Raw genomic sequence first — 27780 nt, forward strand, 5'->3', positions numbered from 1 at the left:
TATCTTTTTTTGAATATTGAGTAATTTAAAATTCTTTTTCTTTTTGGTTTATTATTTATTTTTAACATTCCTTTAAAAATTTTGAATTCCAGATTTTGTCCTTCTCTTTCATGCCTTCCCCACCCAATGAGAGAGCAAGCAATATGATTTCAATTATACATGTAAAACCATGTAAAACATTTCCACGTTAGCTATATTTCCAAAATGAAAGAAAAAGTGAGAAAATTAAACCTCAATTTGTACTCAGATTTTATCGTTTCTCTTTCTAAAGGGAGACAACATTTTTTCGTCATGGGTCCCTTGGAATTGTCTTAGATCATGCTTTCACAGTTGATTATCATTACAACATTGGAGTTACTGTGCACAATGATCTCCTGGTTCTTCTCACTTCACTGTCCATCAATTCATATAGGTCTTAGTATATTTTTCTGAAACCACTCCATCATTTCTTATAACACAATAGTACAACATGATCATTTGCCACAACTTGTTCAGTCATTCTCCAATTGATGAGTATCTCCTCAATTACCAATTCTTTGCCCCTACAGAAAGAGTTGCTATAAACTTTTTTATATATAGGTCCTTTCTCTTCCCCTTTAATCTCTTTGGGGTCCAGATCCAGTAGTGGAATTGATTGATGAAAGGGTATGTATAGTTATATAGCCCTTTGGGCATAGTTCCAAATTATTCTCCAAAGTGATTGGACCAATTCACAACTCTTTCAACAATGCATTAGTATAGCACTTTTCCCTCATACCTTCTAGTATTTGTCATTTCTGATAGGTATGAGGTGGTACCTCACAATTGTTTTAATTTGCATTTTTAAGCAGTAGTGAGTTAGAGCATTTTTATGACTTTAGATAATTTTGATTTCTTTGTCTGAAAAATGCCTGTTCATATCCTTTGACCATTTAACAATTGGGGAATGACTTGTATTTTTATAAATTTGACTCAATTCTCTCTGTATTTGAGTAATGAGGCCTTCACCAGAGCTATTTGTTTAAAAAATTTCCAGTTTTCTGCTTCCCTTGTAATCTTGGTTACATTAGTTTTGTTTGTGCAAAAGCTTTTTAATTTAATATAATCAAAATGATCTATTTTACATTTTATTTTACTCTCTATATCTTCTTTGATTCTAAATTCTTCCTCTGCCCATAAATCTGACAGATAAATGATTCCATACTCTCTTAATTTGCTTATAGTATCATCCTTTATGTGTAAATCATGTACCCATTTTGATGTTATTTTAGTATATGGTGTGAGATGTTGGTCTATACCTAGTTTCTGAAATATTGTTTTCTAGTTTTCCCAGCAGTTTTTGCCAAATAATGAGTTTTTGTTCCAAAAGCTTGGATCTTTGGATTTATCATATACTACATTACTATAGTAATTTATTATAGTGTCATTTCTATCTATTCTACTCCACTGATCTACCTCTCTATTTCTTAGCAAGTACCAGATTGTTTTGATAATTACTGCTTTATAATACAGTTTGAGTTCTGGTACTGCTAGACCACCTTCTTTCATAGTTTTTTTCATTGATTCCCATGATATCCTTGAATTTTTGTTTTTTCCAGATGAATTCTATTCTTTTTTCTAGCTCTATAAAATATTTTTGATTGCTTGATTGGTATAGCACTAAATAAATAAATTAACTTGGGTAGGATTGTCATTTTTATTATATTGGCTCTGCCTACCCATGAGCAATTAATATTTTTCCAATTGTTTAGACCTGACTTTATTTCTGTGAAAAATATTTTGTAGTTATGGTCATATAGTCGTTGTGTTTGCCTTGGGAGGTAGACTCCCAAGTATTCTATATTGGCCAGTTATTTTAGATGGAATTTCTCTATCTGTTATTGCTGGACTTTATTGGTAATATATAGAAATGTTGATGATTTCTTATCTTTTTCTAGAACTCTTCCAGGAATTCTTGAGCTTAGGTCCAATTAGCATTTTCTTAGAGGCTTTGGTTGTAGCTGTTTTTACATTATTTTCTTCTTGGTTTTTGTCTTGGTCTTCCCTGCCACCTTGGTAGCTTTTTATGGTCAAGTTATTTTTTTCAGCCTATTTCTTTACTTCAAATTCTATGTTAAAGTTGAGCTCTGATCACTTGGAAGTGGGAAGATTCTGTCTCAAGCTTCAGGCTTTTTTATGCTACTTTTTTGAGAGGTAGTTTTTAGGGTCTACAAGTTTTTGGTGCTTCCAAGGCATTGTGATCCAGGGAGAGGTGTGGTCATTGCTCTCCTGATTCATACTCTGGTCTTTACCCAGGAAAGACTTCTGTTCCTCTATAGCCACAAACACCAGCACTTTTCTTTGCCTTAGAACTGTGGCCAGAACTCCTATTCCCTTGTGACTGACCACAAGCACGCCTCTCTTCTCTGGAACTGAAACCCAGAACTATATATGGACTATAGAGTTGCCAATCAGTGCCAGCTGTACCCAATGCCAGAATAGGTCCCTTGTGATCAACTTCTGATGTGATCTCCTTCTGAACAGTTAACAACCCACTTATCACCTGTGTTGAGAGCCCCTAAAGCTGCTGCTGCTACTTTTGCTGCTATTGGGGCCACATACAAGTCTCAGAGTTTCTGCCATGCCATGTGTGTGTACTTTTGATTGGCCCCCACTTCAGTGTCACAGAACTCTCCTGCCAACCTCCTAAGGTTTCTTAAGCCAGATAAATGTATCACCTTGACTTTTTTTTGGGGGGGGTTGATGCTCCAAATTTTGATTTGAGGCATTATTTTAAAGTTGTTTTGGGGCATGTGTAAATATTGAGATAGTTAATCTAGGTTACTATCTCTCATCCACCATTTTGCCCCTCCTCCCTATGAATATCTCTTTAGCTATTGGTAGCCAATCAAAGCATTCGGTAATCACTGCTACTAAAAGAGACGATCATAAGTATTTCTATGTGACTTTTTTTGTCCGGTTAATTACTCCTTGAAACCAGACACCATTTGCATTACCAATGGAAGACATAGGTAAACATTATTAATAGTTCACTTTCTTCCTATGAATGTTACTCTAGAGAAGTGCAGCTTCGAGGAGCTAAATGTATGAGAGAGAATTAAAATTATGGGACAGGTCCTATTTACTAGCTGAAATATTGTAAACTACCTTTACAGGGACAAGATTGGTGTCAATGCACTTTGTATGAAAAGTGCAATAGAAGCATTAGGGTTTGACAGCTCTTGTTGAAATAAGTGAAATTAATGGAGCCCTTTTCATATACAACAAGGCCACGAAACCCCTTTCATGCTGCTTACAGACAGAGAAACGTCAATACTTTTTTATTACTTGATTCTGACCTACATTCTGGACTACAAGTGCCAGGTGAACTAATTGGTTTCAGTTGTTAGAAAAGTTTACCCCAAAGAAACATTGGAGCAAAGAAATCAATCTTTTTTAGGGGAGCTTAGTGTGTTTTGAGCACTTGAAATGACATTTGTGCGTTATTGACAGAAGTGGTTGTTGTAGTCATTTGGGGCATGTCAGCTGTACTAACATGTAACTTGTACTAGCTGGAAAAGTTTTCAACCAGTTCTTGTCAAATTACAAGGGAAGTAATTAGTTGGATTAATGTTTAACCTCTTTTGAATGACCTCAGAGGTCTAGGATTGTTAGAACATTTTGGGAATTCCTTGAAAAAATTATTTACAATTGTTTATAATTGTGAAGTATCACTATCTTAGATGTGTATGTGTGTATATATTCCATCACAAAGTTACATCTGAAATGAAAGTGTTTCATAAATACTTAGGAAAATTCAATATTATATTATCCTATTTACTGCCTTTGTAAACAAGATCATAATTCAAATCAACATATTCTTTTCAGTTGTCTTTTGTTCTATCAGCTTGGTTTTTGAAATGTATGCATTGAATGGATATTTTTCATTTAACATCACTTAGTTAAAGGCAGGAAATTAATATATGTGGGGACTACTTTATAATGCCAAATATGGGCAAGGATGACAGATGGGACTGCACATGTCTCATAAACTATCCAAGGTTAGTGTTTTATATGGAAAGAGCACTAAACTTGGGAGTAAAGAAAACTCTTTGTTTGAATCTTGGCTCTGACACTTAGACATGTGACCCTGGGCAAATAAATCAACCACTCTGAACCTCACTATACTTGTCCTTTGACCTCACAAGGTTCATGTGATGACTGAGCTTTGTGAACTTTTAAGTATTATAGAAAAGTCAGTTAATATATTTGGGGCACCATGGTATATCCAAATCCAAGTTCATGAAACAGTTCATCAATAATAAAGAATTTATAGTGAATTATAGCTAAAATATATTTGATCCAACCAACTAAAAAACAAAGTATCCTAATATAAAGCCAATTCAAAAGAAAAAAAAATCATGCAAACATTGTTAAAGCTCTATTCTCAGGCCCAATGGTCTCACTGACAAAACATGGCTTCTTAGACTATATTTAACTGATGAACCTATATGCATATATACTCCTTATTCCATATAATATAGTCAGACTAAACACATCTTTCCCCAGTTTTTCTGTATGGTTCTAATTTCACATAGGAATCTATATGCAAAAATGCGCTATTTATAAGTTATTATCAACCCATTATCTACAGGGCATATTTCTTGTATTTCTTTTCTAGTAATGGGAATGGCTTTGGGAAAAAAAAATCCTTTGTTGACTGGTAGTCAGCATTTGAAAGATTATATAGAAATTTGAGTATATATGATCATAAAAGAATGAAGTCAACTTGGTAGGAATTATAACCAGGACTTATGTTCAAACTAAGAAACCAATACTTTACATACTATTCTGCCTATAATGCATTTTCAAATAGCTAACACAGATTTTAGTGTTTGAAGAGACCTCAAGGCCGTCTGGTCCAACTTGTATCTTAAAAGGAATTCTTTCTATAATTTGCCTAATAAGATATCATTTACTTTTTGCATGAAGATTTCTAGTGAGAAAATCTACCACCTCCTGAGCTATCTCATTTCAGTGTCTTGAACATAATAAACATTCAATAAACATTTGTTAATTTGAAATAAGGCAGCATTTTTAATATATTCCCTGGTTTTTATATCTGCTTAGTTTCCCCATTGTTGTGGACAACACCATCATGTGAGAATTTCAGAATCTCAGAATTTTCAGGAACCTCAGAGGCTTCAACCATATCTGAGGCAGAATCCCCTCTATAACAAATAAAGGGCCATATTAGTAACTTCTCAACTAAAATTCTTCAAATAAAAATAACTCCATACATTTTCCTTTGAGCTCAATATCCAATGTGCTGATTTTTCTTTTAAGATTCAGTCTCCTCCTTTCCAGAGAACTGTAGAAGTTGAGTGATGGAGGCCATCTAATCTGACACATCCTATAACGGATGCTCCCATAACAAAGCTGAAAGATGATCTATGAGTCAACAAAGATTAAAGATCTACTATATGCACAACAGTATGCTAGTTGCTAAGTAATGGAAGTACAAAGTTTATTTTGGATACAGCCATTGCTTTCAAAAACTTATTGGCTACTAAGGAAACATTTCTAATAATTCAATTTAATTCAATCAAACAAACATTTACAAAATCCTAATATGTACATCGGGCTAAGAGATTGTATGGCATAGCCATAGAGAGATGGCCTCACAGGCAGGAAGACCTGGATTTGAATTCTACCTTTCTCATATACTTGTTATGTGACTCAAGGCAAGTCACTTAAATTTTCAGTGCCCCCAGGAAAGTCCCTAAAACAGTAAGTTGTAGAACTCATGAGGACTTCCCTACTCCAATGAAAATACAGGTCCAGTGAGAAAAAATATATACAATATACTGTCCTGAGCTCTAGAGTTATTAGGTCAGAAACAAAATAGGCTCTAACATGAAGGAGTTTATACTCCATGGGGAAGGTAAACATGTAAACAGATAAATACAAAATCATTTTAGATGGGGAGGCATGTAGGTGGCGCAATGGATAGAGAGTGTCAGGTCTAGAGTCAGGAAGACTCATTTTCCTAAGTTTAAATATGGCCTCCCACACTTACTATCTGTGTGACCCTTGGCAGGTCACTTAACCCTGTTTGCCTCAGTTTCCTCATCTGTAAAATGAGCTGGAGAAGGAAATGGAAAATCACGCCATTATCTTTGCCAAGAAAATCTCAAATGGAGTCATGAAGAATCAGACACAACTGAACAACAAACAAGAACAACAGCCCTTGCTAAGTCACAGGGAGGCAGCTAACAAGTCTCAGAATATCATACTGTAAAATGGGGGAGAAATAAATCAATGAAATTTTGGAATTACAGCTAATCCTAGTATTAGAAGGGAGCTTAGAGGGTCATCTAACCCAAACTAGACCTGAATCATGAATCTCCTTTAATTCTTTGGAGTAACAGAGTTGAATGTGACTGAAGTGATAGAACGACCACAAATGAAAAGAACAACCCCAAATTTTGAATGAGAGCAATCACAAATAATTGAGGAGGATGTGAAAGTGTTCTTGGAGGAGGAGTCACCTTAGCTTAACTTTAAAAGATGTTATTTCTGGGAGTCAGAGATGAAGAAGGAGTAAATATCAGGCATGGGGGACAACTTTTGGATATAGACTACTAAATTATGGGAAAATATTCTAATATTCTCATTTGGCTGGAATCTAGAGTATATGTAGGAAGTAATAAGAAATAAAAGCCAGAAAGGTAGATTGAATACTTAAATTAAAAAAAAAAAGTCGGAGGACCTTAAATTCTAAGCTAAGGAATTTCGATTTTTATCCAGCTCACAAAAGAAGGCCACTGAAAATTTGGGGGAGGAGCAATGGAATGATACAGTCAGGCTTCTGCCTCAGGAAGTCTCTGACTAGAGTGAAGAAAGGTTTGAGGCAGGGAGATTAATGGGATTATTCTAAGGGTATAATCCTGAGAAGAGGAGGTCCTAAAGAACTGTGGTGGTACTATGGATAGAGAGAAACAGAAAGAAGCAAGACATTTTGTGGAGATAGAATGGAAAAGACTTAGCTTAGTGGATATGGAGGGCAGTTTGCATGAGAGGAAAGAGTGTAGAATGATGGACTGAGCCTATGGACTGAGATGTCTAGGATAATGATGGTGTTTTCAGTTATAGAATTTCCAGTCTTCTAAGTCTTTCCCGTGAATTACTTTTGAGCCATTTCTTTCCTGTTCTTTGTTTGTTCAGTTGATGGAGATGATGAAGCACCATTAAAATTGAATACCTGTGCTTCATGTTGTTGTTTGCTCCAAGAAAATTGATCTTTTTCTTGGTCAAAATGTAACTAAAAATCCCACTTTATTTTTCAATGAATTTTTTCACAATTCTCAGATCCTAGGCTTTACTGTTCTTGACTCTAAGTATTCTTGTACCCAGCATCTTCCATCTCTGGCCTCTGCCTTTGCCTAAATTGTTCTTGTCATGTTTACAAGGCTCTTGTGCCTCACTAGCACTTCTCAACATTCCTTGCTGAAGTCAGAGCACAATATAAATGTCTCTTCCTATACCACACCCTCCTAATAAGTTATTAGTACTCTCTTTCTTGAAGTTACTTTGTATTAATTTATATTTACTCATAGGCAGATATGTTATTTTCTCCCAATAGATGGAAGCTCCTTGAAGTCAGGGACTACTTCATTTTTGTCTCCACATTCCTACTACCTAATGTGTCAAAATAATGGAATGTGATAGATGAGATTTAGCAGATACTCAGGGGCCCACCTGGAGACTGGTTTAAACTGATTGAATTGGATAAGGTGACTGACTGCTGACTGCATTACTGGCTTACTTCCCTGGCTGGTACTTAAGGGTACTTAAGAAACTAATTGTTCTTAGAAGCAAAAAACGACACTAGCCAATAAGCTTGAAGAACCTCCCATTTCTGTGAGGGGAACAGGAAGGAGGCAGTGGACCCTGGAAAGAGAGCTCAGCCTCTTTTGGCTGGAGAGATCAGCTTGGTGGCAGGACTTCACAGGGGAGTTTAGGAAGGCAAGGATTTCAGGCTATAAGAAATCTGTTCTCAATCTTTCTCTTTCTTTTACTATCTTTCAATAAACCCTTTTAAAAAGCCTAAACTCATTTATCAGTGATTTTAGTCAGTTTCCCCCAAAAACTGGGGGGACAGATTAGAACCCACATTTAGAATTTTAAATTACACTCTAACATAGTTGGTGTTTAGTAAATACTTATTTGTTGTGAAATCTCTAGCATATTTTTTTACCACATCAGAGATTCTTGATGAAACTGCAAGAGTCTAATATACTGCAGATGTTGTATTTAATTAAAATTGTTGACTGATTATTATCTTCTCTAAACATCACTTTGGCTAATATTATTCCCTTTTTACTGTGGCCGCTCACTTTACAAATCAGGTTCAAGACTCTCATTCTCTCCTTCAAAACCTTTACTAGTAGGGTTAAATAGATTACTCCTCCCAATTGGGTATGAATGCTATTCCCTCCATGAGCCCACTCTGATGAGCTCAAGGTCCCTGAGCTAATTCTGTGTTCTAAATTTTTCTTCCTCCCTCCCTTCTCAACCCTCCCTATGAGATCAAGCAATTCAATATGTAATACTTGTGCAGTAATGCAGACCATCTTCATCTTCCTTGAAAGTGTTTTTCTTTTTACTGCTCTCTCCCCCAATCTGCCCTTCCCTCCTTCCCTTCTTCCCCCCCCACCCCTTATCTCCCTCCCCTCCCTCAGGGCAAAAATATATTACTATATCTACTTGAGTATGTATGTTGGTCCTTTGAGCCAATTCTGATGATATTAAGGTTCACTCACTCCCCAACTCCTTCCCCTCTTCTCCTCCCCTCCATAAGCTTTTTTCTTGTTTCTTTCATGTGAACTACCTCTCCCCAGACCATCTCTCCCCTTTTCCCTCCCCCAGTCTATTCCTCCTATACCTCAACCCTATTTTAAAGATATTATCATGGGTTAGTTAGGTGGCACAGTGGACAAATCACCATCCCTGGACCCAGGAGACCCCAAGCTCAATTCTGGCCCCAGACATAAGACACCCCACCCTGTCTGTCCCGCAAAAAACAAAACATAAATGCTTTACAGATATCATCCCTTCATATTCAGTTCAGACCTGTGTCTTCTGTGAAGTCCTTACTGAGATAGTTCTTATGAGTTTGAAGTATTATCTTCCCATGTAGGAATGTAAACAGTTTGATCTTTTAATATCCCTCATGAAGTCTTTTGCCTGTTTACCTTTTTATGCTTCTCTAGGGTCTTGTATTTGAAAGTCAAATTTTCTATTCAGTTCAGGTCTTTTCATCACAAATGCCTGAAAGACCTCTTTCTCATTGAAATCCCGTTTTTTCCTCTGAAAGATTATACATGCAAGAAAGTAGGAGGGGAGGAGGATAAGGAAGGAAGGGTGAAAAAAAGGGAGTACAGAGCAGGGGAGAGGATAGTCAGAAGTAAAACACTTTTGAGGAGGAATAGGTAAAAAGAAGATAGAGGAAATGTCATGGGAAGGGAGTGGGATGGAGGGAAATAGTTATGATGATTGATTATAATGGCAAAACGTATGGTACCTACTTTGCTGGGCTATTATGAAGAAAATTATCTGTCAAGCTTAAGATACTATATAAAAGTTATGATGAACAGGATGCTATCAGAAAAACCTGGAAAGAACTATATGAACTGAAGCGGAGGGAAATGTACTGTATACAAAATAATAGTAATAGTGGGGGATGATCTACTGGGAAGCATGTGGTTATTTTCCGCAAGGCAATGATCCAATATAACCCTGAAGGACTTATGAAGATTGCAGCCCATCTGCAGAGAAAGAACTGATAGTATGTGAAAATAGATGGAAACACATTTTAAACTTTTTTTTCTTTTCCTTTTTGACAATTCCTTAATCTGAAGTTTTGGGTTTTTTTTTTTTTTTACTGTTTTCTCTCACAACTAGCTAATATGGGAATTTTTCCATGACTTCTCATGTATAACTTCTTATGAATTGCTTGAGTTCTTGTGGGTGGGGGGTGGGAATGGAAGGAGGAAGAGAAGTTGGAACACAAAGTTTTAAAAAATTGATGTTAAAATTTGTTTTTAAATATATTTTGGAAAATAAAATTCTATTCAAAAATTTAAAAAAAGTCATCCAGGGAAAAAACAGTCTGATCCGGGTTAGAATCTCTTGTCTATATTTGCAGTTCACGAAGCAGCTATGAGTGGAAATGAGTCAAGCACTTTGTGATAATCAAGAAAATAAATATAAGTGCTTTGGAGTTTTAGAACTGCTTGTTGAATACTTACTAAATCAATAAATTGATAACAATTAAAAAAAACACCTTTACTAGTTTACTCAGCCTGGTCTTTCTCTCCAGATAAACTTTCTTAGTGCCCCATATCTAATCATTGTTATACTATTTTCTAAGCGGGGGTCTTAACCTTTTTTGTATCACTGACCCCTTCAGAAGTCTGATGAGGTCTATGGATTCTTTCTCAGAGTAATGTTTTTAAATGCATATAATGAAACACACAAGTTCACTCTGTGATCCTTCGACCTGCATCTCCTTGGCATTCCTCACACAAGATGTTACATTTCCCCACTCCATGCATCTTTCCTGGCTGCTCTTCCAGGTCTGGAATTCTCTCCTTCAAATCTATTTTTTAGTTTTCCTGACTTTTTTCAGATCCCAGTTAAAATTCCACCCTGTAAGGGAAGCCTTTCCCAATGCTAGTGCCTGCCTTCTAAGTTTATGTTGAATTTATCCTGTCTCATTTACACATTGTTGTTTACAGGTTATATCCATCACTAGACTGTGAGCTGGTTGGGAGAAGGAACAATGTTTTGTTTTATTTTGCCTTTTTTTTTGTATCCCCAACACTTAGTACAGTACCAGGCACAGAGGTGCTTAATAAATGCATGCTGATTTGACTTGACAAAGGGAAACAATTGTATTGCAATAAGTATATATGTGTGTATATACATATACATACATACATATATGTGTAGATCTATGAATTTATGAACCCCTGAATTCTAAGACCTTCTTCATATCCTCCTTCCTGCATACCTGTTCAGTAAAGAAACAAATGCTCCCCATAACTGTCTTCCAAACAGATCATCACAATACTCTAAAATTCTCCAGTCAAGCTTCTTAAAATCCTACCAAACAACCATGGGATTATACCCTAACCAGAAGAAGAATAGGCACTCATTAATTCTCTCTCTCTCTCTCTCTCTCTCTCTCTCTCTCTCCATCCAACCATCCATTCATTTATCTATCCATCCATCCATCTATCATCTATATCTATATCCTGCATAAATACATAGCCCAAGTCTTACCTTCTTGGCTCTCTCTCTCACTTTGTTTCTCTTCATCTCTCTTCCTCTCCCATTCCCATACCTCCCTCATATGCATTTACCATTCTTTTCCTGTACCACTTTAATGTGACCATAGAGAAGGAATTTTGCATAGTGGACAGAGGCACAGAGTCAGAAGACCTGGGTTCAAGTTGGCCCTGGCAAGGCATTTAACTCCTCAGTGCCTGAGAGAAATCTCTAAGATTATAAATTGTAGAGCAGGTGTCAGTCTGTATTCATAGAGGGAGTTTTCTCACAAGACTTTTCCTATAACAATGAAAGAGTGGTCTGATTTTTTAAAAATTCTGTATGAATTGTGTTTTTCATCCTTAAATCTCAAATCTGATAGAACTAATACCTAAAGATTTTAACTTTTGGGGCAGCTAGGTGGCGCAGTGGATAGAGCACCACCAGCCCTGGAGTCAGGAGGACCTGAGTTCAGATCCAGCCTCGGACACTTAAGACTTACTAGCTGTGTGACCCTGGGCAAGTCACTTAACCCCAATTGCCTCACTAAAAAAACAAAACAAAACAAAAAAAAGATTTTAACTTTTATAGTGCTAGTGTTATTTTTCTGTTTGTTCCCAAGGCTGTAATTCTCAGAGAAATAAAATCATGTGAACCAATATTTGCCAAAACCACATGTAAAGAAGGACATATTAAATGCCATTGTTTTACTCATGGACACTTTGGAGCTCAATTCAATTGAATAAATATTTATTAAGCACTTGTGCCAGCTGCTGTGCTAAGCACTGGGGATACAACTAAGAAAAAGAAAGCCCCTGCCTTCAAGGAGTTTAAAATCTAGTCGGGGAAAACAACACACAAAAGGAAGTTAGAAAGGGTGTGGAGTAGAAACACCAGGAAGTACCTGGCAGGACAGCTTGTTCCATAGAATTGGAACCAAGGAGAGCTGTAGTTGTATAGAGAATCATCTAGAAGTCCAATGTCTGTCCTATATACAGGAAGGTGTGGGATCAGTCTAGTACTCCATCCTCCAGGCCTCTAATCACAGGGAAGAGGAGGCTGAGGAAGGTGGGAAGAGATCTGAGTATTCAAGACTGAGTTAGCAGCATGGTGATGAGATTCTAAGTACTCAGCTTATCCTGAGAGATGCATCTTAGTTCTGTGGAGTTGAAAACCAAACAGAGCAGCAGATAGAGGTAAGAGATGTACAGATGATAGTCTCTAGAATTGAATAGACATAAATAAAGTGATCACATTTTCTTGTCCCTGGTTTCAAAAGTTTTATGAGAAAAAGAAAGTCTAGTGGAAAAGATAGGATCAATTGGGAAATGACTAAACAAGCTGTGGAATATGATTATGATGGGATATTATTTCACTATAAGAAATGACAAGCAAGATGATTTCAGTAAAACCTGGGAAGACTTCCATGAACTGATGCAAAGTAAAGTAAGCAGAACCACAGTAATAGCAGTATTATGCAATGAAGACCTGTGAATAAATTAGCTATTCTCAGTAATACAATGATCCAAGATAATACCAAAGACACATGATGGAAAATACTATTTACCTCCAGAGAAATTAATGGAGTTTGAATGCAGATCAAAGAGGGAGAGACAAGGGAGGGAGGGAGGGGGAAAGAGAGAGAGATTGATTCTTCACCATTTTTGAATCACAAATCCCTTTGGCAATCTAGTGAAGCCTTTTCAGAATATTGCTTTTGAATGCATAAAATCAAATACATAGGATTACAAAGGAAATAAATTTTATATATATATTTAAAAACAATTTCATGGACCCTAGGTTGAGAACCTCTGATGCTAATGGGGTGCTGATTCTTAGAAACTTATCTGAGAGACAATGGTAGTAGATAATTCTGATCAGGTATAATGTCAAATTTATGCAAGGAAACTCAAACCCTTGTAAGAATGTTTTGATTTTTTTCAAACTATGTAATGCCTTTGAAGACAAGGACTACTTTAGCTTTTTTCTTTATTTCCCAATGCTTATCATGGTGTCCTGGCACATAGGACTAATGCACTTAATAAATACTTCTTTAATTGAATGACTGATTGAGATCCCAAAGTTGCAGATCTTTGTTCAGATCCCAAGAGGGGGTTTTGAATGTTTTTTTTTTAAATCTCAGATTGGAGGTCTTTTAATGTTTAGCCTTTAAAGGAAAACTTTTGATTTTTAAACCTAAAACCGTTATTTTTAAAACCTAGAAATAAATATTTGCAGATACAATTGATCTATAAGATAAGTTTTTATCTTATTTCATTCCCTCTCTGGGAAGTTTTCTCAAGATGTGGTCAAAGAGAACTGACCCTTCTCCCTTTCTAGATCCTAGCCCAGTTGTTTAAATTGCTCAGTTGTGAATAACTGCTAAAATAGTTTGAATAACTAGATAAACAGTGCAACACTCAGCCCAAAGTAATCTTACACTATGGGGGCGAGGGGCACAGGAAAATTTACTCTTTGTCATTTGGACTTGGGTTTGAAAATGAACCTGGGCTTCATTCCAGCTCAAAAAAGCCGTTCACTTCAAAAGGACTCCTAAATTGTCCCAAGGAGCGCATTTTGGCAGGTGGATTATTTGTGTTTGGCCTGGGCATCCTAATAGTAAAAGCTGTCTGCTCTGGCAAATGAGGGCTTCAGCAGTAGTTAGATTTACCCATTTCCAGGGTTTTTTTTTCCCTCCTGATGAAGTTATTTTTCTGAAAAGCTTTTTTTTTTTTGCCCCCCCCCCAAAAAAAGACGAAAACACACACACACAGAATGCAAACACAGGACAGATTGTTTCATTGCCACTAGTGAACCCACATCATTATGTCACAATGACCTGCATTTCTATGAGAATCAAATTTTAAGCACATGGTGATCAGTGCAAGCTTTCCTGAAGCCAAAGCAACCCTAGTGGCATATCCTTCTCTTCTCACATCAAATACAATTGGATTAATTCACTGTAGGAGAGGGCTATTTTCCCTGGGCAAGAAAGTAGGAATTCAGACTGAAACAAACAAACAAACAAACAAAACAGTATCGAGGACAGTAAGGAATTTCTGGACAGCTCATCACCCATATCTGCAGACTCTAGTATAAAAATGAAACTAAACAATAAAGATAATATATCTATGCAAATAAGCAATACCACCACCCTCCTCTACCATCCCATTTGGGGATATTTTGTCAGGAGTAAAGAGCATGTTGCCCTCCTTAACTTTATTTTAAAGGACTAACACAGGATAGCTAGGTGGCACAGTGGATAAAACACAGTCCCTGGATTCAGGAGGACTTGAGTTCAAATCTGACCTCAGACACTTGACACTTACTAGCTGTGTGACCCTGGGCAACTCACTTAACCCCCATTGCCCCACAAAAATAGATAGATAGATAGATGGATAAAGGACTAAACACAAAAGTACCTTTGTACCCTTAAAAAGAAATAGGTCCATGGGAATGAGTATTTTAAAATGAAGATGAATTTCATTTTAAAAATGATTAACTTGAATATTGTTATTATTGTATATGTTAGGGGGTGAAAGGAAGCATAGTTTAGTGGACAGAGGATTTGCAGTAACTACAGGAGGGCCTGGGTCCAAGTCCCACTGTCCCCTGATAAAATACTTGTTGTAGGACTGAGCCCTCCCAGTATCCCAAGGAGTAGTCTAAATTAGATTAGAGTTGATCCCCATCAAAGGATGGGAATTTTCCCACAGAAAGTTTCCTATACAGAATAAATTATAGATCTGATTACAAATGTTAGGGGGTTCAGTGCTGCAACATAGTAAAGTACTTTGAGTACCTTCAGGCTTTGTACCTTTTGGATTTCCATGGTTGATGCCAAAGTAATTTCCAAAGCATTTTTTTGCAGTAAAAAAAATAAATAAAATCCAGATTTATCTAAGGCCAGTTTATAACTAACATTATGACAGAAGTACAGAGATTGGATCTGTAATTTCATTGTCATATATAAGTCCCAGGTGAGGAAAGTCTCTACCAACACAAGTGGAACCTTCTCTGCAATTTACAGTCTTAGAGAGTTGCTTAGGATGCTGAGAGGTTAAGTGACCTTTGCAGGGGGGGCCCATAGCCCGTATATGTCAAAGATAGGACTTTAAACTCAGACATCCTGCTTCAGGGCTGACTATCCACTGTGCTACAATTTCTCAATGTAATAGTTGAGAAGATATTCCCAAAGGAAAATGTTTCAGAGATAATCATAATAGCAGTGGGATGAAAAAGTAAATTACATTTAAAATTGGGAAAGAATTGGAAATGCTGGTCAGCTTATACTAGTGTAGTCTTGAAACACTGACAGCATTAAAATATATATGGCACCTAGGAAGCCTTGATGTAATCTTTTGAATGTACTCAGACTGCTTAGAACCAGAAAAAGTATGCAGACAACAAAGGAGGGTTAGAAGAGAGCCGCGATGATCATTAAAGTTGCTGTAAAATAATATCCTTTGATAGATGGTACTATGTGGCTTTTGCCTCCCCTCCCCTTCTCCTAACCCTCCCTATTTCATGATTCAGCTCTAGTGATTTCTCCTTTTTACTTTATATAAAATTTATATATACCTACATATATTCATGTCAACTTCCCCATTAGAAGATAAGCTCCTTGAAGACAGGGTCCTATTGCTGATTAGCTGATTGAAAAAGAGAAATCTAAGGAAAGTTAAATACATCTTTATACATGCAGAGATCATTTATAGAGAGGTATAGAACATCACTTCATCTTGAATGGTAGTATACCCTTCTTGAATGAGAATTCCCAACAAATATATATGACATTAAATGTCTCTTTCCTATATCCTAGTTATTTTTTTAACCTGCTGATAGATTATAGGTCCACTTGAGGGGAGAAACCCTGTTTTGTACATCTTTGTAATATCACAAAATTTAACACGATTCCTTGCTCATTGTAGGTATCTTAATTTTTATTGAATTAGTGGATGGGTTATTTCCTTGCTTTCAGCCAATGTCTTTCTGATCTTCAAATATTATTGATATCCATTACCAGCAGGATTACAATTTTCAAATAAAAATTAACTTGGGTTTTTGTACTAATCTAAACAAAATTAAACAGCATAAATATACCTCACTAATTTAAACTATTTTTTCTTTTTTTTTTCCTCCTAGAACTTCCAGACAGTGTTTCCACCATTTGTTCTCTTTGACAAGTATGGAAAAGTATATTCAAGAGCCGGAGAGATAGTGTAAGGGTTTGTATATCTACATGAAGAGCTCTTCAAAATGTAATAAACTCAGAAAGCCAAAAATAAAGTTGATTGAGCTATCTACCATGCATTTTAAAAACCATGTCATCATCACATTCTTATGTAAAGAAACTTCCTAAACCTCTTAGAATCTAACCTAGTGGAGGCATGCATTTTCCCCCCAGAATATCTGCTGACAGAGATATATACTCACCTATATTATACGGACTTCACAATTATTTAAATGGAACTAGAACAAATTTTGAAAGCACCAATATATCCTTTAATCCAACAGAGGGAAGATATTAGGTAATATAGTTTATAAAATACAATGGAAAATAATGATAGTGGCTCAAGTCATAAAATCAGTCAAACCAATTTTAGTATGTAGTTAACAAGAGCTACAGGATAGATGAATGATCATAGAATGAATTAGCTTAATTAGAGAAAGTTTCCTAACATAGTTTTGTTCCAGGTTTTAGAGATAATAGAAAGACTGTGGAGAACATTTTGTGTGGGGAGAATGGCACCTAAAGCTGTGGAGGCAGGTAGGGAGAAAGCTCCCATTTACTTGGGGAGCCTCATGTTGACTCCTTCAGAACCCCTGGAGATACTGAACTCATAGAGGACCAAACCTTACTATAACTAGGGAAGTTAGTTAATACCATTTCTTCTGGATATAATCTACTATTGGTATCACAAAAGGCTCATAATGTGTTACTTATGGGAAGATTTATCTTCATTTAGTCTTTTTAAACCAACAGTACTTGAGAGACTCAACAATACTTCCTTTATTCATGTAATGTCGGAGGTTAACCTAAATTCTTTGAGATTTGTAGCAGAGGAAAGCTGATGGTGAAAACATTGAGTAGAGCCATTTCCTTGTGCGATATAGATGGTTATGTTGAAAAAAAATACATGTAACAATTCTTTCTTAACTACATATAAACATATTCACTTTTAAGTTGCCTTTATGGACATGTTTTACCATTGGTCTAGAATGGAAATCATTAGGAAGTAGTCATTACCATATTATATTAATATAAAGACTAAATGCTAAATGTCATTAGTGTAGCACAGATGATTTCATTTTTTGAGTTATTCGAAGCCTTTTGCAAGGTACTTTATTACATGGGTTTATTCAGTGGCTTATGGCAATAATTAAGTTATCCTGATGATAATGGCTAATATTTTTACAATGTCTTCCATCTGGCTTGATTTGGAATAATCTAAAAATAGGTTTATATGGTATGCCTATAAAGTAAAGCAAGTGATTTTTTTTGACAAATGTACCAGAACTCATACCTCCAAATGAATAACATCCCTATTCAAATTAACAAATGTTACCTTGGCAAGCTAAACACTTGTTCCAACAATGCTGCTATTGCTCAAAGCATTTTTGGAATGCCTCTTTGGGGATTGGCTTCAGAGTATGTGGCATGTGCTTTTGAATACCCTAATTGGTGACAAATCATCACTGTCTCAGAGTCAATTTGATTTGGGGAAACAGCCAATAGTAATTCAGAGCCAATTTTCAGGAATAATATGGGTGGTCAAGGTGGGTTATACCAATTTAAAAGATGCAACAAGTAACAATAGTGGATTGTTTATACAACTCTGGAGGCATTTCCAAGAAAGGGAATTCCAAAGGGGTTTTGAGAAATGGCAGCCTCACTGAGATAAATTCAGTTTTCCAAAGTGACTGCTTTCAAGAACAGACAACTAAATTAATCAGTTTTTGTGGTGATGGTTAAAAATTCAGTTTGATTATTTTATGGCCACAAATATATGTGTATATGCATACAAACATATATATAGGTATACACACACACTAATATTTAAATAACACTACTATATGCCAGGTACTGTGCTAAGTGCTTTACAACTATTATCTCATTTGATCTTCACAACAACCTTTCAAGGTAAGTGCTATTAAGATCCCATTTTACAGATGAGGAAAATGAGTCAGACAGAGATTACATAACTTGCCCAGGATCACACAGCTAGTAAGTGTTTGAGGTCAGATTTGAATTAAGATCTTCTGGATTCCATGTCAAGACTCTATTCACTATGACACATATATATGTGTATACACACACAATTAACGGACATCCCCTCAATTTCCTATTCTTTGCCACACAAAAAGAGCAGCTAAAATACTTATATGCATGTGGGGTCTTTTTCCTTTTTTATGAACTCTTTAGGATATAGACCCAGTAATGGTATTGTTGGATCAGAAGGTATGCACAGTTTTATAGCTCTTTTGACATAGTTCCAAATTGCTCTCCAGAATGGTTGGATCAGTTAACAACTCTACCAACAATGCATTAGTGTTCCAATTTTCCCACATCTTCTTCCAACATTTATCATTTTCCTTTTTCCATTAGCTAATTTGATAGGTATGAGGTGGTACTACAGGGTAGTTTTAATTTACATTTTTATAATCAATAGTGATTGTAACTCCAACTTTAAAGAGTCTTCTCTTTACAAAGAAGTTGTTTTTTGAAAATTTGTAGTATAATTGTTTAGAACTTTGAACTCATTCTCCCACTGTTTAAACACAAAAACTGGAATTTATTTAGGACAATAAGTTTTGAAAAATGCTTAACATATATCTTTCTTTTATTTTTTACAATAATTCCCTGAGGTATATGCTTCATAATATGACCAACATCCATTTTATAGATGAGAAAGTAGATTAAAGGATTACTTTATAGAATTAGATGAAATATAACTAAATTCATCTGGAGTTGTAAAAGTTCAAGAATCTCAAGAAATGAAGGGAAGGCCTAGCATCACCAGATTTTTAGAACATGGGGGCAGCTAGGTGGCACACTGGATAAAGCACCAGCCCTGGATTCAGGAGGACTTGAGTTCAAATCCGGCCTCAGACACTTGATATTTACTAGTTGCGTGACCTTGGGCAAGTCACTTAACCCTCATTGCCCTGCCAAATATATATATATTACAAAACAATGATTAACAAAATTATTTGGCACTATTTAAAAATAGAAAAGTATATTAGTGAGACTAAATTAACCCTAGAAGCAATTAAATATAGCAAACAAATTTTCTTTAAATCCAAGGAAAAATCCATTAGGGGAAGAACTTCCTATTCACCCAGAACTGTTGAGAACTGTAATGTAGTTTGGTAGAAATTAGTCTTAGAACGACATTTTAAACTATATACTCAAATAAGCTCTAAATGGATGAGACTAGTTAAAAAAGATGCAAGGTGAGCAATGAGATATGTATTCTAACCTAAAGGGTCAATGTGTCACTTTTTTTTGCTTAACTGTACTTCATTGTTAACAAAATGGTTTTCTGTTGTGGAGAGGGTATTGAAAAAATGATAATAATGGAAAATCAATTAAAATATTAATAAATAAAATCAACATGGAGATTTATTGCATTGCTTTTTTCCAGGTCTACTTCAAAACTTGTGGCTTTTATTTTTCTTGATATGGATATGATGAGTACCTAGCAGTACTCTTTTTTGTTTGTTTGTTTGTTTGTGAGGCAATTGAGGTTAAGTGACTTACCTAGTAGTATCTTAAAAATAATACCTTGTTTTTAGATAGTGTTTTATAGGCCTAAGAGATTTTATAAGCATCTGTATAACAACTTATAAGAATATTGTGAGTCAGGAAGGAAAGGCACCATTATCCCCATTTTACAATGGAAGGAAATGAATCTGAGATAGACCACAAATGTGGTAAAAGAGGGAAGTAGGACTAGAACTCAGATCTCTTGGCATTCTCACCAATCACCATCCAGGAGCCCCTGAAAACAAGGAAGTATTTCTAACACATCAGAGATTGGACTGTTCCCCTACAAAAAGGAAAAATAAGTAAAATATTCTTTAATTTATGAATGAATCAGTGAGCTTTATTAAGTACTTAATATGTTCCTGGCACTGTTATAGGTGTTGGGGATAAAAATACCAAGAACGATATAATCCCCGCTTTCAAGGAATTTAACAATAAATGGAGGTGGGGTAGGGTTTGGAGTGTGGGAGAAGAGAGAAGTATATTTTACCACATAAGTAAATTTTTAAAATATAAGGTGGTCTAGACAGAAAGTGGTAGGGGTGTCCTCTTAAGGTTTGATTTTGTGATAAAATAAGGCACCCATAAGTCATTGAGAAGTTCATATAAGGTTTACTTTGCTCTAATAGAGCAAGGTTATCCAACTAGAATGCAGCAGCACTTGTATGGTTGGAGCATTCTCTAGACTCAGTCTCCCTCACTTCTATCAACAGGGTAAGATACTGTGATTTCTGTGGTCCTTGGAAATCTGCCAAATCCAGGGGCCCTGACTCCCTATGGGTGGGATTTTCTACTCTCTAAGGTGACCAGGAAACTATTTCAAGAGATATAGGAGACAGGGTCCAATCAAATAGTAAGAGTCCCATTGCCTTTCAGGGAAAACTAATCCATGTTTTCTGAAACTGGCAAACCCTGATTTACAAGACACTAGCAATTAGAAGAATCAAGACATACTTTAGGGGGCAACTAGGTGGTGCAGTGAATAAAGCACCAGCCCTGGATTCAGGAGTACCTGAGTTCAAATCCTGCCTCAGACACTTGACACTTACTAGCTGTGTGACCCTGGGCAAGTCAGTTAACCCTCATTGCCCCACAAAAAAAGACATACTTTAATTGGGAGGTGGTGCTTGAACTTACAGAAAGAGAGGGAGTCCACGTGGCAGAACTGAAGGGGGGAGTACATTCCAGACAACCAGTAAGAAGGTACAAAGATGGTGTGTGCACCACCATCTGGATGCAGAGTTGAATGAGTTTGTCAAACCTCCTACCAACTGTAGCTGTCTATAAAGAATATCCTCTAATCTTTCCCTCACCCCTCAGGGCATTGTTGTGAGTGCTTTTTTTAGGAGGATGTTTATTAAACACTTACCAGCACACCCCTGTACAAATATACCAGAGGAGAGTCAGTATTGTATCCTGGAGAGGAATGCAAATGTGGGTGAATGGCCTGGGTGTCCTCTTTAAAATGGAGATTCTGGAAGAACCAGCCAGTGAGAGGAGGGGCTTCAGGGACAGGGAGGGGTATTTCCAGTGAAGACCAGGACAGGAGTGAACTTCTAGAGTAGAGGTTATTGTAGCCTTGTAAAGTCTGAGAGGGGTGTGAGGTGTATATCCTGGAAAGGAAGTCATACAACTGTGTTGATTTGGTCCATTACATATTTTTGTTAATTAACGTTAAACTGGGCCCTGACTGCAGCAAGGTAATATCTTTAGTCCTACCAAGGTTATTCTCACACTTCCCACAGCAGCTGTTCCAAACCATTTCTCCACCCCACCCCGCAACTTCCCACAATACCCCTTCCCTATACCACTCAGCAGAGGGCCTCATCCCATACTTTACTGAAAAAATAGAAACAATTTACTATGTGCTGCCTCTTGTGCTCCACTCTACATTTCAAAACCCCTTGGTGTTATTATTCTCCATTGCTTCTTTTATTCCAATGTCTGATGAAGAAGGGGCTTTGTTTGTACCAAGGCCAACTGCTCTATTTGTACTCTGGATCCCATGCCCTTCTGTTTTCTCTACTAGATTGTCCCCACAATCATGAATGAACAAGTAAATGAATGAATAAGTAAAAAAAAAAAAACAACATTAAGCACTTACTATGCACAAAGCACTGTGCTAAGTTCTGGGGATAAAAATTTTAAAATGGAGACAGTTTCTGCTCTCAAGGAGTTTACATTCTCATTTTTTCCCCCAATCTACCCATCTTCTATTTTTCCCTATTTATTCTGAGGTTACAACCATTCTTCCAGTCACCCAGGTTTGCCATCTCAGTCATCCTTGACTCTCCTCTCTGTCCCTTATGACCTATATCTAATCAGTTACTCAATCTTGTCAATTATCCCTCCAGAGTGTAAGGGCCAAATTTTAATTGGGCAGTTCACTGTAATATTGGGGTTCAGAAAATAATGAAAGACCTCTAGGTCCAAAGTTTCCTCCCTTCCAAACTGCCTTTTTTAGTTATTTCTCCCAGACTAATAAGAAAGGAGATTAACAGCCTCTTTTCTACAAACAAACCAGGTTTTATTAAAGGGAACAAAATTTACAACATAGTTGAAGTTAATAAAGCCAGGGACAGCGAGGAAGGGAATAGGGGAAGAGAAAACAAATAAGCTCCCTGGCTCTAGCAATGACTGACTCAAACCCCAAACTTGCGCACTGCTCAGCTAGCTCAAAGAGCTGGCCTCGATCCCACTCACCACCACCTGGGGTCTATAGTTTTTTAATGAGAGTCAGCTGTGCAGTCCCTCTCCTGGTTTACTCCGAAGCTCTCTCACACAGCTCCTCTCTCCCCCCTTTTTGCCTCTACTACAGGAAGGGGAGGTCCTTAGCCATGCTGAGTCTCCAATTGGTTCAACATACCCTCTGGGCTGTCCCCATTATAATTTGACTAGGCCCATGTGGGCATAGGGGAACTGCTAGAAGAGACTTAGATACTTAGTCATTCTTTTCTATAATCTCTTCAAGTACAGACCCATCTTCTTTTAGGCTTTTTCAAGATTACATCTTTTCAGTCTGACCATAATGAAGCAAAGATGGGGTGATGGAAACCCCAAATCACAATAAATTTCTTACAAGAGCACTAACCAAGGTCAACCCTAATAGCCTCTCTTTTGTACTATTGCAACAGACTCTTAATTTATCTTCCTGGCCTAAGTTCTTCCTTTTCCCAATTTATCCCCAACATATCTGCCAAAATGATAATACCTAAAGCATAGGCCTCACGTGTCACTCCCCTGCTCAAAAAATACTGATGATTCCTTCTTGCCTCTGAAAGCAATGAATTAACCAATCAGCTCCTCAATCAACAAATATTTATTGAGCACTGATTTTATGCCGACCATTGTATTAGGTTCTAGAAATGACAAAATAAAAACTTCCCTGACCTCAAGGAGCTTTATTAAGCTCCTTTATTAAGTTTCTTATGGGGAAAGCACGTGGGGATCAGGTTGTGAAGGTCTTTAAAAAATAAACAGAAGAACTTATGTTTGATCTTAGAAATAATAGGGAACCCCTGAAATTAATAAGTAGGATATCGATATTATCAGACCTGTGCTTTAGGGAAATTTCTTCAGCAGGTATATGGAAGATGGATGAACACCGCTAGCATGTAAAACTCTTTGCAACCTGACTGCATTCTACCTTCCCAACCTTAATATTCAATATTCTACTTAACACACTATATGATACAGGCAAATAGGACTTCTTGTTCTACCCTCAATCCAATCCACTAAACATGTGGTACATGCCACTGTGTGCAAGGCACTGTACTAAACACTGGAATGCCCTTTTTCACATCTGACATTCCATCTCCCATCTCTGTGACTTTGTACAGGTTTACCATCATGCAGCCTGGGATTCTCTACTTTCTTATTTCTGATTCAAGTTTCCTTCAAAGCTTAGCTCAAATACCATTCCCAACATAAGGCCTTTCCTTTTTTTTTTTCCCCTTCAGTTTCCCAAGTTTTATTGCAATACTGTGGGTGACCACAGGGAGAGAACCAGAATAGTGGAAAGGTATCTCTCCATGAGGCCCTTCTTGATTCCCATACTTGAAAGTGCCTCCCCCTTTAAGTTTGTTTTCTATGAATACATAGTGTCTTCCCAATTAAAATGTAAAATTTCCTGAGGGCAAGTGATTCTGCCATTTCCTTTTGTCTTTGAATCCCCAGTACCCTAGATATAGTAGGTTTGTTTCATGGTTAATTGCTTCATTACAAATGGAACAGAGATGACCAGCAAAGTCCTAAACTTTATAAATTCTAAACGCTAGTCTCATGGCTAGTGATCTGTCTCTATCTCAGTGTCTATGGATTTCTCACTTGTCTGTAGTTGCTATATTATAACAACTGAAATGTAAACTGATGGGAAAAATGGAGAATGTTTTATCATATGCATGATTCTACTGTGTTGTTTAAAAATCTAAATGTGGGTTCTAATCTGTTACCCTCCCCAGTTTGGGGGGAAAACTGGCTAAAGTCACTGATAAATTCACCAAGAGTTTAGGCTTTTAAGGGTTTATTAAAATATATAAAATAAAAAGATATATAAATAAATAATATATAAAAAGATATAACATAGTAAAGAGAGAGAAAGATTGAGAACAGATTTCTTAGCCTTCCTAAGCTCCCAGTGAAGTCCTGCCACCAAGCCAATATCTTGAACCCAAAGAGAAAGTAAGCCCTCAGCCAGCATCCACTTCCTACATCATGTTCTCCTCCCAGAAATGAGAGGCTCCTCAAGTTGATTGGCTGGTAGCTTTGATAAGCAGTACCCATGAGCAAATGTCATTTCCTGATGCCAAGGAACTTGACCACATGGCTTGCCCTCAGATGCCTTCTCCTCACGGTGGAGCTTTCCTACAGTAACTCTCCAGCAGGTGGCATCACTCCAATTGTTACACTACTCTATTTAAAGTTTTTATTCATCCGAGATGGCCCTCTTTATCAAAAATCTTGGCAACAGGGCATAATTTTTGACTAATCTTGTTCAGATAGAAAGATTTTTGAGTCCAGTGGGAAATGTATTGTCTGTTAGCTGAAGACCTCAGCTTAGTTTTTGGTCAGAGAGACTCAGCACCAGAAGGTTAGCTACTAGGCATCAATTATTTTGGGTACAGCAACTCAGAAAATCTTTTACTCTGGCATGGTGAGATTATAATCTGTGTTGGTGGAAGGAGTACCCAAACCAATTAATTCATCTATTTTTGTAGTTTTAAAGTTCAAGTTCTGCGCCTGAGGGCTGTTGTTGGAATGTGACATTGGGTAAAAAATTTGCCTATGCCAGAATTCCTTGTTGTGAAGGGAGTTCAGGTTTGGAGGGGATAAATGAGTGGAAAGGAAAGACATCGTAAAATTAAGATTTTGAGTGGAGCTAACAATACTAGTAATAATGGCTAACCATGTAGTTGGAGCAATATCCTAAACTTTCCCTCCTTCCTTGCCTATGTAAGTTAGAATAGTTTTTTCCCCCTTAAGATTTGGGGGACTAAGGGCTTCCTTATCACCTGAGTATAAAGCAACCTAAGCTGCTGGAGGGGCTCTCAGATGATAGGCTACTGGATCGTAATGGGAAGCTCTCCTTTCATTGTTAACTGGTGAATGATCTATTGATATCTCATCTTGTTCTAATAGCAAGCCTAATCTAACAGGGGATTGGCCTGAATCAGGCTCAGCCTAGAACAATTTATATGATGCTTTAAGGTTTGCAAAGTACTTTACATATATGATCTCATTTAGTCTTCACAACAATTTTGTAAGGTGTCTGGGATGATGGGCCTCATTTTATAGATGAGGAAATTGAGACTGAGAGATTATGTCATTTACCAAGGGTTATACAACTAGTACATATCTGAAGCAATGTTTGAATTCAAATCTTCTGACTCCAGGCCTAGCACTCTGTTCACTCTATGACCTAACTACTTTCTAGCTGGAGTTCCCTGTAATTTTGAAAGCACAAGTCCAAACAGCAAATACAATAAAAGTTTGCAGCCTGAGGCCTCCAAAACTTTATTTCTCATTGGAGAAATTCCTTGACTTTATACTATCCTAATTCTGGTCATTTAAAAGCAATTATTTTTTCTTAGGATAGTATAATTCCTTGTGATATCAATTACATAATGAGAAACAATGAATGATCAAGCCTTCAACTTGCTTTTATAAAAATTAGGTGGTACAAGGAATAGAGCACTGGACCTAGAGTCAGGGAGACCTGAGTTCAAAACTAGAATCAGAAATATACCTAATGTGTGGCCATGATGAGTAACTTAACTCCTATTTGCCTCAGTGCTCTCATCTGTAAAATGGGGATGATCCTCATTATGAGGATAAAATAAGATCATATTTGTCAAATACTTTGCTAACCTTGAAGAGGTCATTAATTATCATTATTATTATTAACAAAGACACCAGTGGATGATAGGAGGTGAAAATCATGCCAGTTTATTGTTTCCTCTGGATTTTAAAGTGCCCTAAATAGCAAAAAGTGACCAAACCTTTGTCCTTATATATCATCTCAGAAAGTGGATATACAGGATTTTAATTTGGGTAAGTGAAGAGACTCACCCTCAGTGAAGACCCTCTTGTTGAGATTTAATTTCACCAAATAACACAAAGTACTTTTGCTCAGTGCAGAGGAAGGTAGTAGGGAAGAGACACCTGCACCAAACTGTTAAATAAAGATGGAAACATCCTTTTCAGAGCTATCTATTTGATTGCTCCTGCTTCAAGGTAGTCCATTACTTCACCATAATTCACCCTGTTTTCCTCCTAACTGCTAGACTACATTCTCCCATCATTCCAATTAGAAATAGCAATACCATTATCAGATTAATCATTCTCTTTTTCCTTTAGTATCTCTGAGCCTAGAATAAACAGAACCCATACCAACCACCTATCACTGAAAACACTAAGGTCTCAGTCACTAATAGTGTTCAGTATGAATTCATATTTAAAAGAATATTTTAGATTCACCATTTTATTCATATCAGCCCATTCCCTTTTTTTTATTACCCTAATTTACGTCTTAAACCAACCACTTTTCTTTCATACTATCTTTGAAGTCATCTTGTTTGTATTAGGATTTACTGAATCAGAAAACAATTTTTAACCATTGAGCTTCTTCCGTTAAAGAACTACCTTTAAGGTTTAGAAAAACTCATTGAAATGAAAGACCATAATCCAGAAGCAAGCTGACCACCATTTAAATTTTCTTAATGTTTACCATGCTCCTTATAATTTCCTTCAGATAGTCAATGTGGTGTAATGGATAAAGAGTCGAATTTGAAGTCAGGTAGGCCTAGGTTCAGGGCAGCTAAGTAGTGTAGTGGATAGAGTGCTAGGCCTGGAGTTAGGTAAACCCAAGTTCAAATCCAGACTCAGACACTTACTAGCTGAGTGACCCTGTACAAATCACACTGTTTGCCTCAGTTTCCTCATGTGTAAAATGAACGTCAGTTGGAAATGGTAAACTGCTCTAGTATTTTTGCCAAGAAAATCCAAGTTGGAATTATGAAGAGTCAGATATGACTGAAATGACTCAGCAACAACAACAGAAGACCTAGGTTTAAGCCCTGCTTCTGAGATATCTTGGATGCAGTATCCGGGGTGAGGTATCCCCAAGCACCTTTCTTAGATTATACATTGCAGAGTAGTTGTTGGTATATTAGGAAAGGGATTTTCTTCATTGGATTTTCTTATCCTTAAAAAATCACAGA

General features: G+C 36.8%; 1 protein-coding gene across 1 annotated transcript in view; it reads left to right on the top strand.

Annotated features, from left to right (window-relative positions):
- Positions 1 to 18351, top strand: part of SPATA17 (spermatogenesis associated 17) — a 251839-nt gene extending 233488 nt beyond the window's left edge. The window contains exon 10 of the mRNA XM_044004567.1: positions 16438 to 18351. Within this exon, the coding sequence (XP_043860502.1) occupies positions 16438 to 16518 (81 nt within the window). The 3' untranslated portion in view covers positions 16519 to 18351. The remainder of the gene's footprint in view (positions 1 to 16437) is intronic.
- The last annotated feature ends 9429 nt before the right edge of the window (positions 18352 to 27780 follow it).

The sequence above is a fragment of the Dromiciops gliroides genome, chromosome 4 (assembly GCF_019393635.1).
Source record: "Dromiciops gliroides isolate mDroGli1 chromosome 4, mDroGli1.pri, whole genome shotgun sequence".
Taxonomy (NCBI): Eukaryota; Metazoa; Chordata; class Mammalia; order Microbiotheria; family Microbiotheriidae; genus Dromiciops; species Dromiciops gliroides.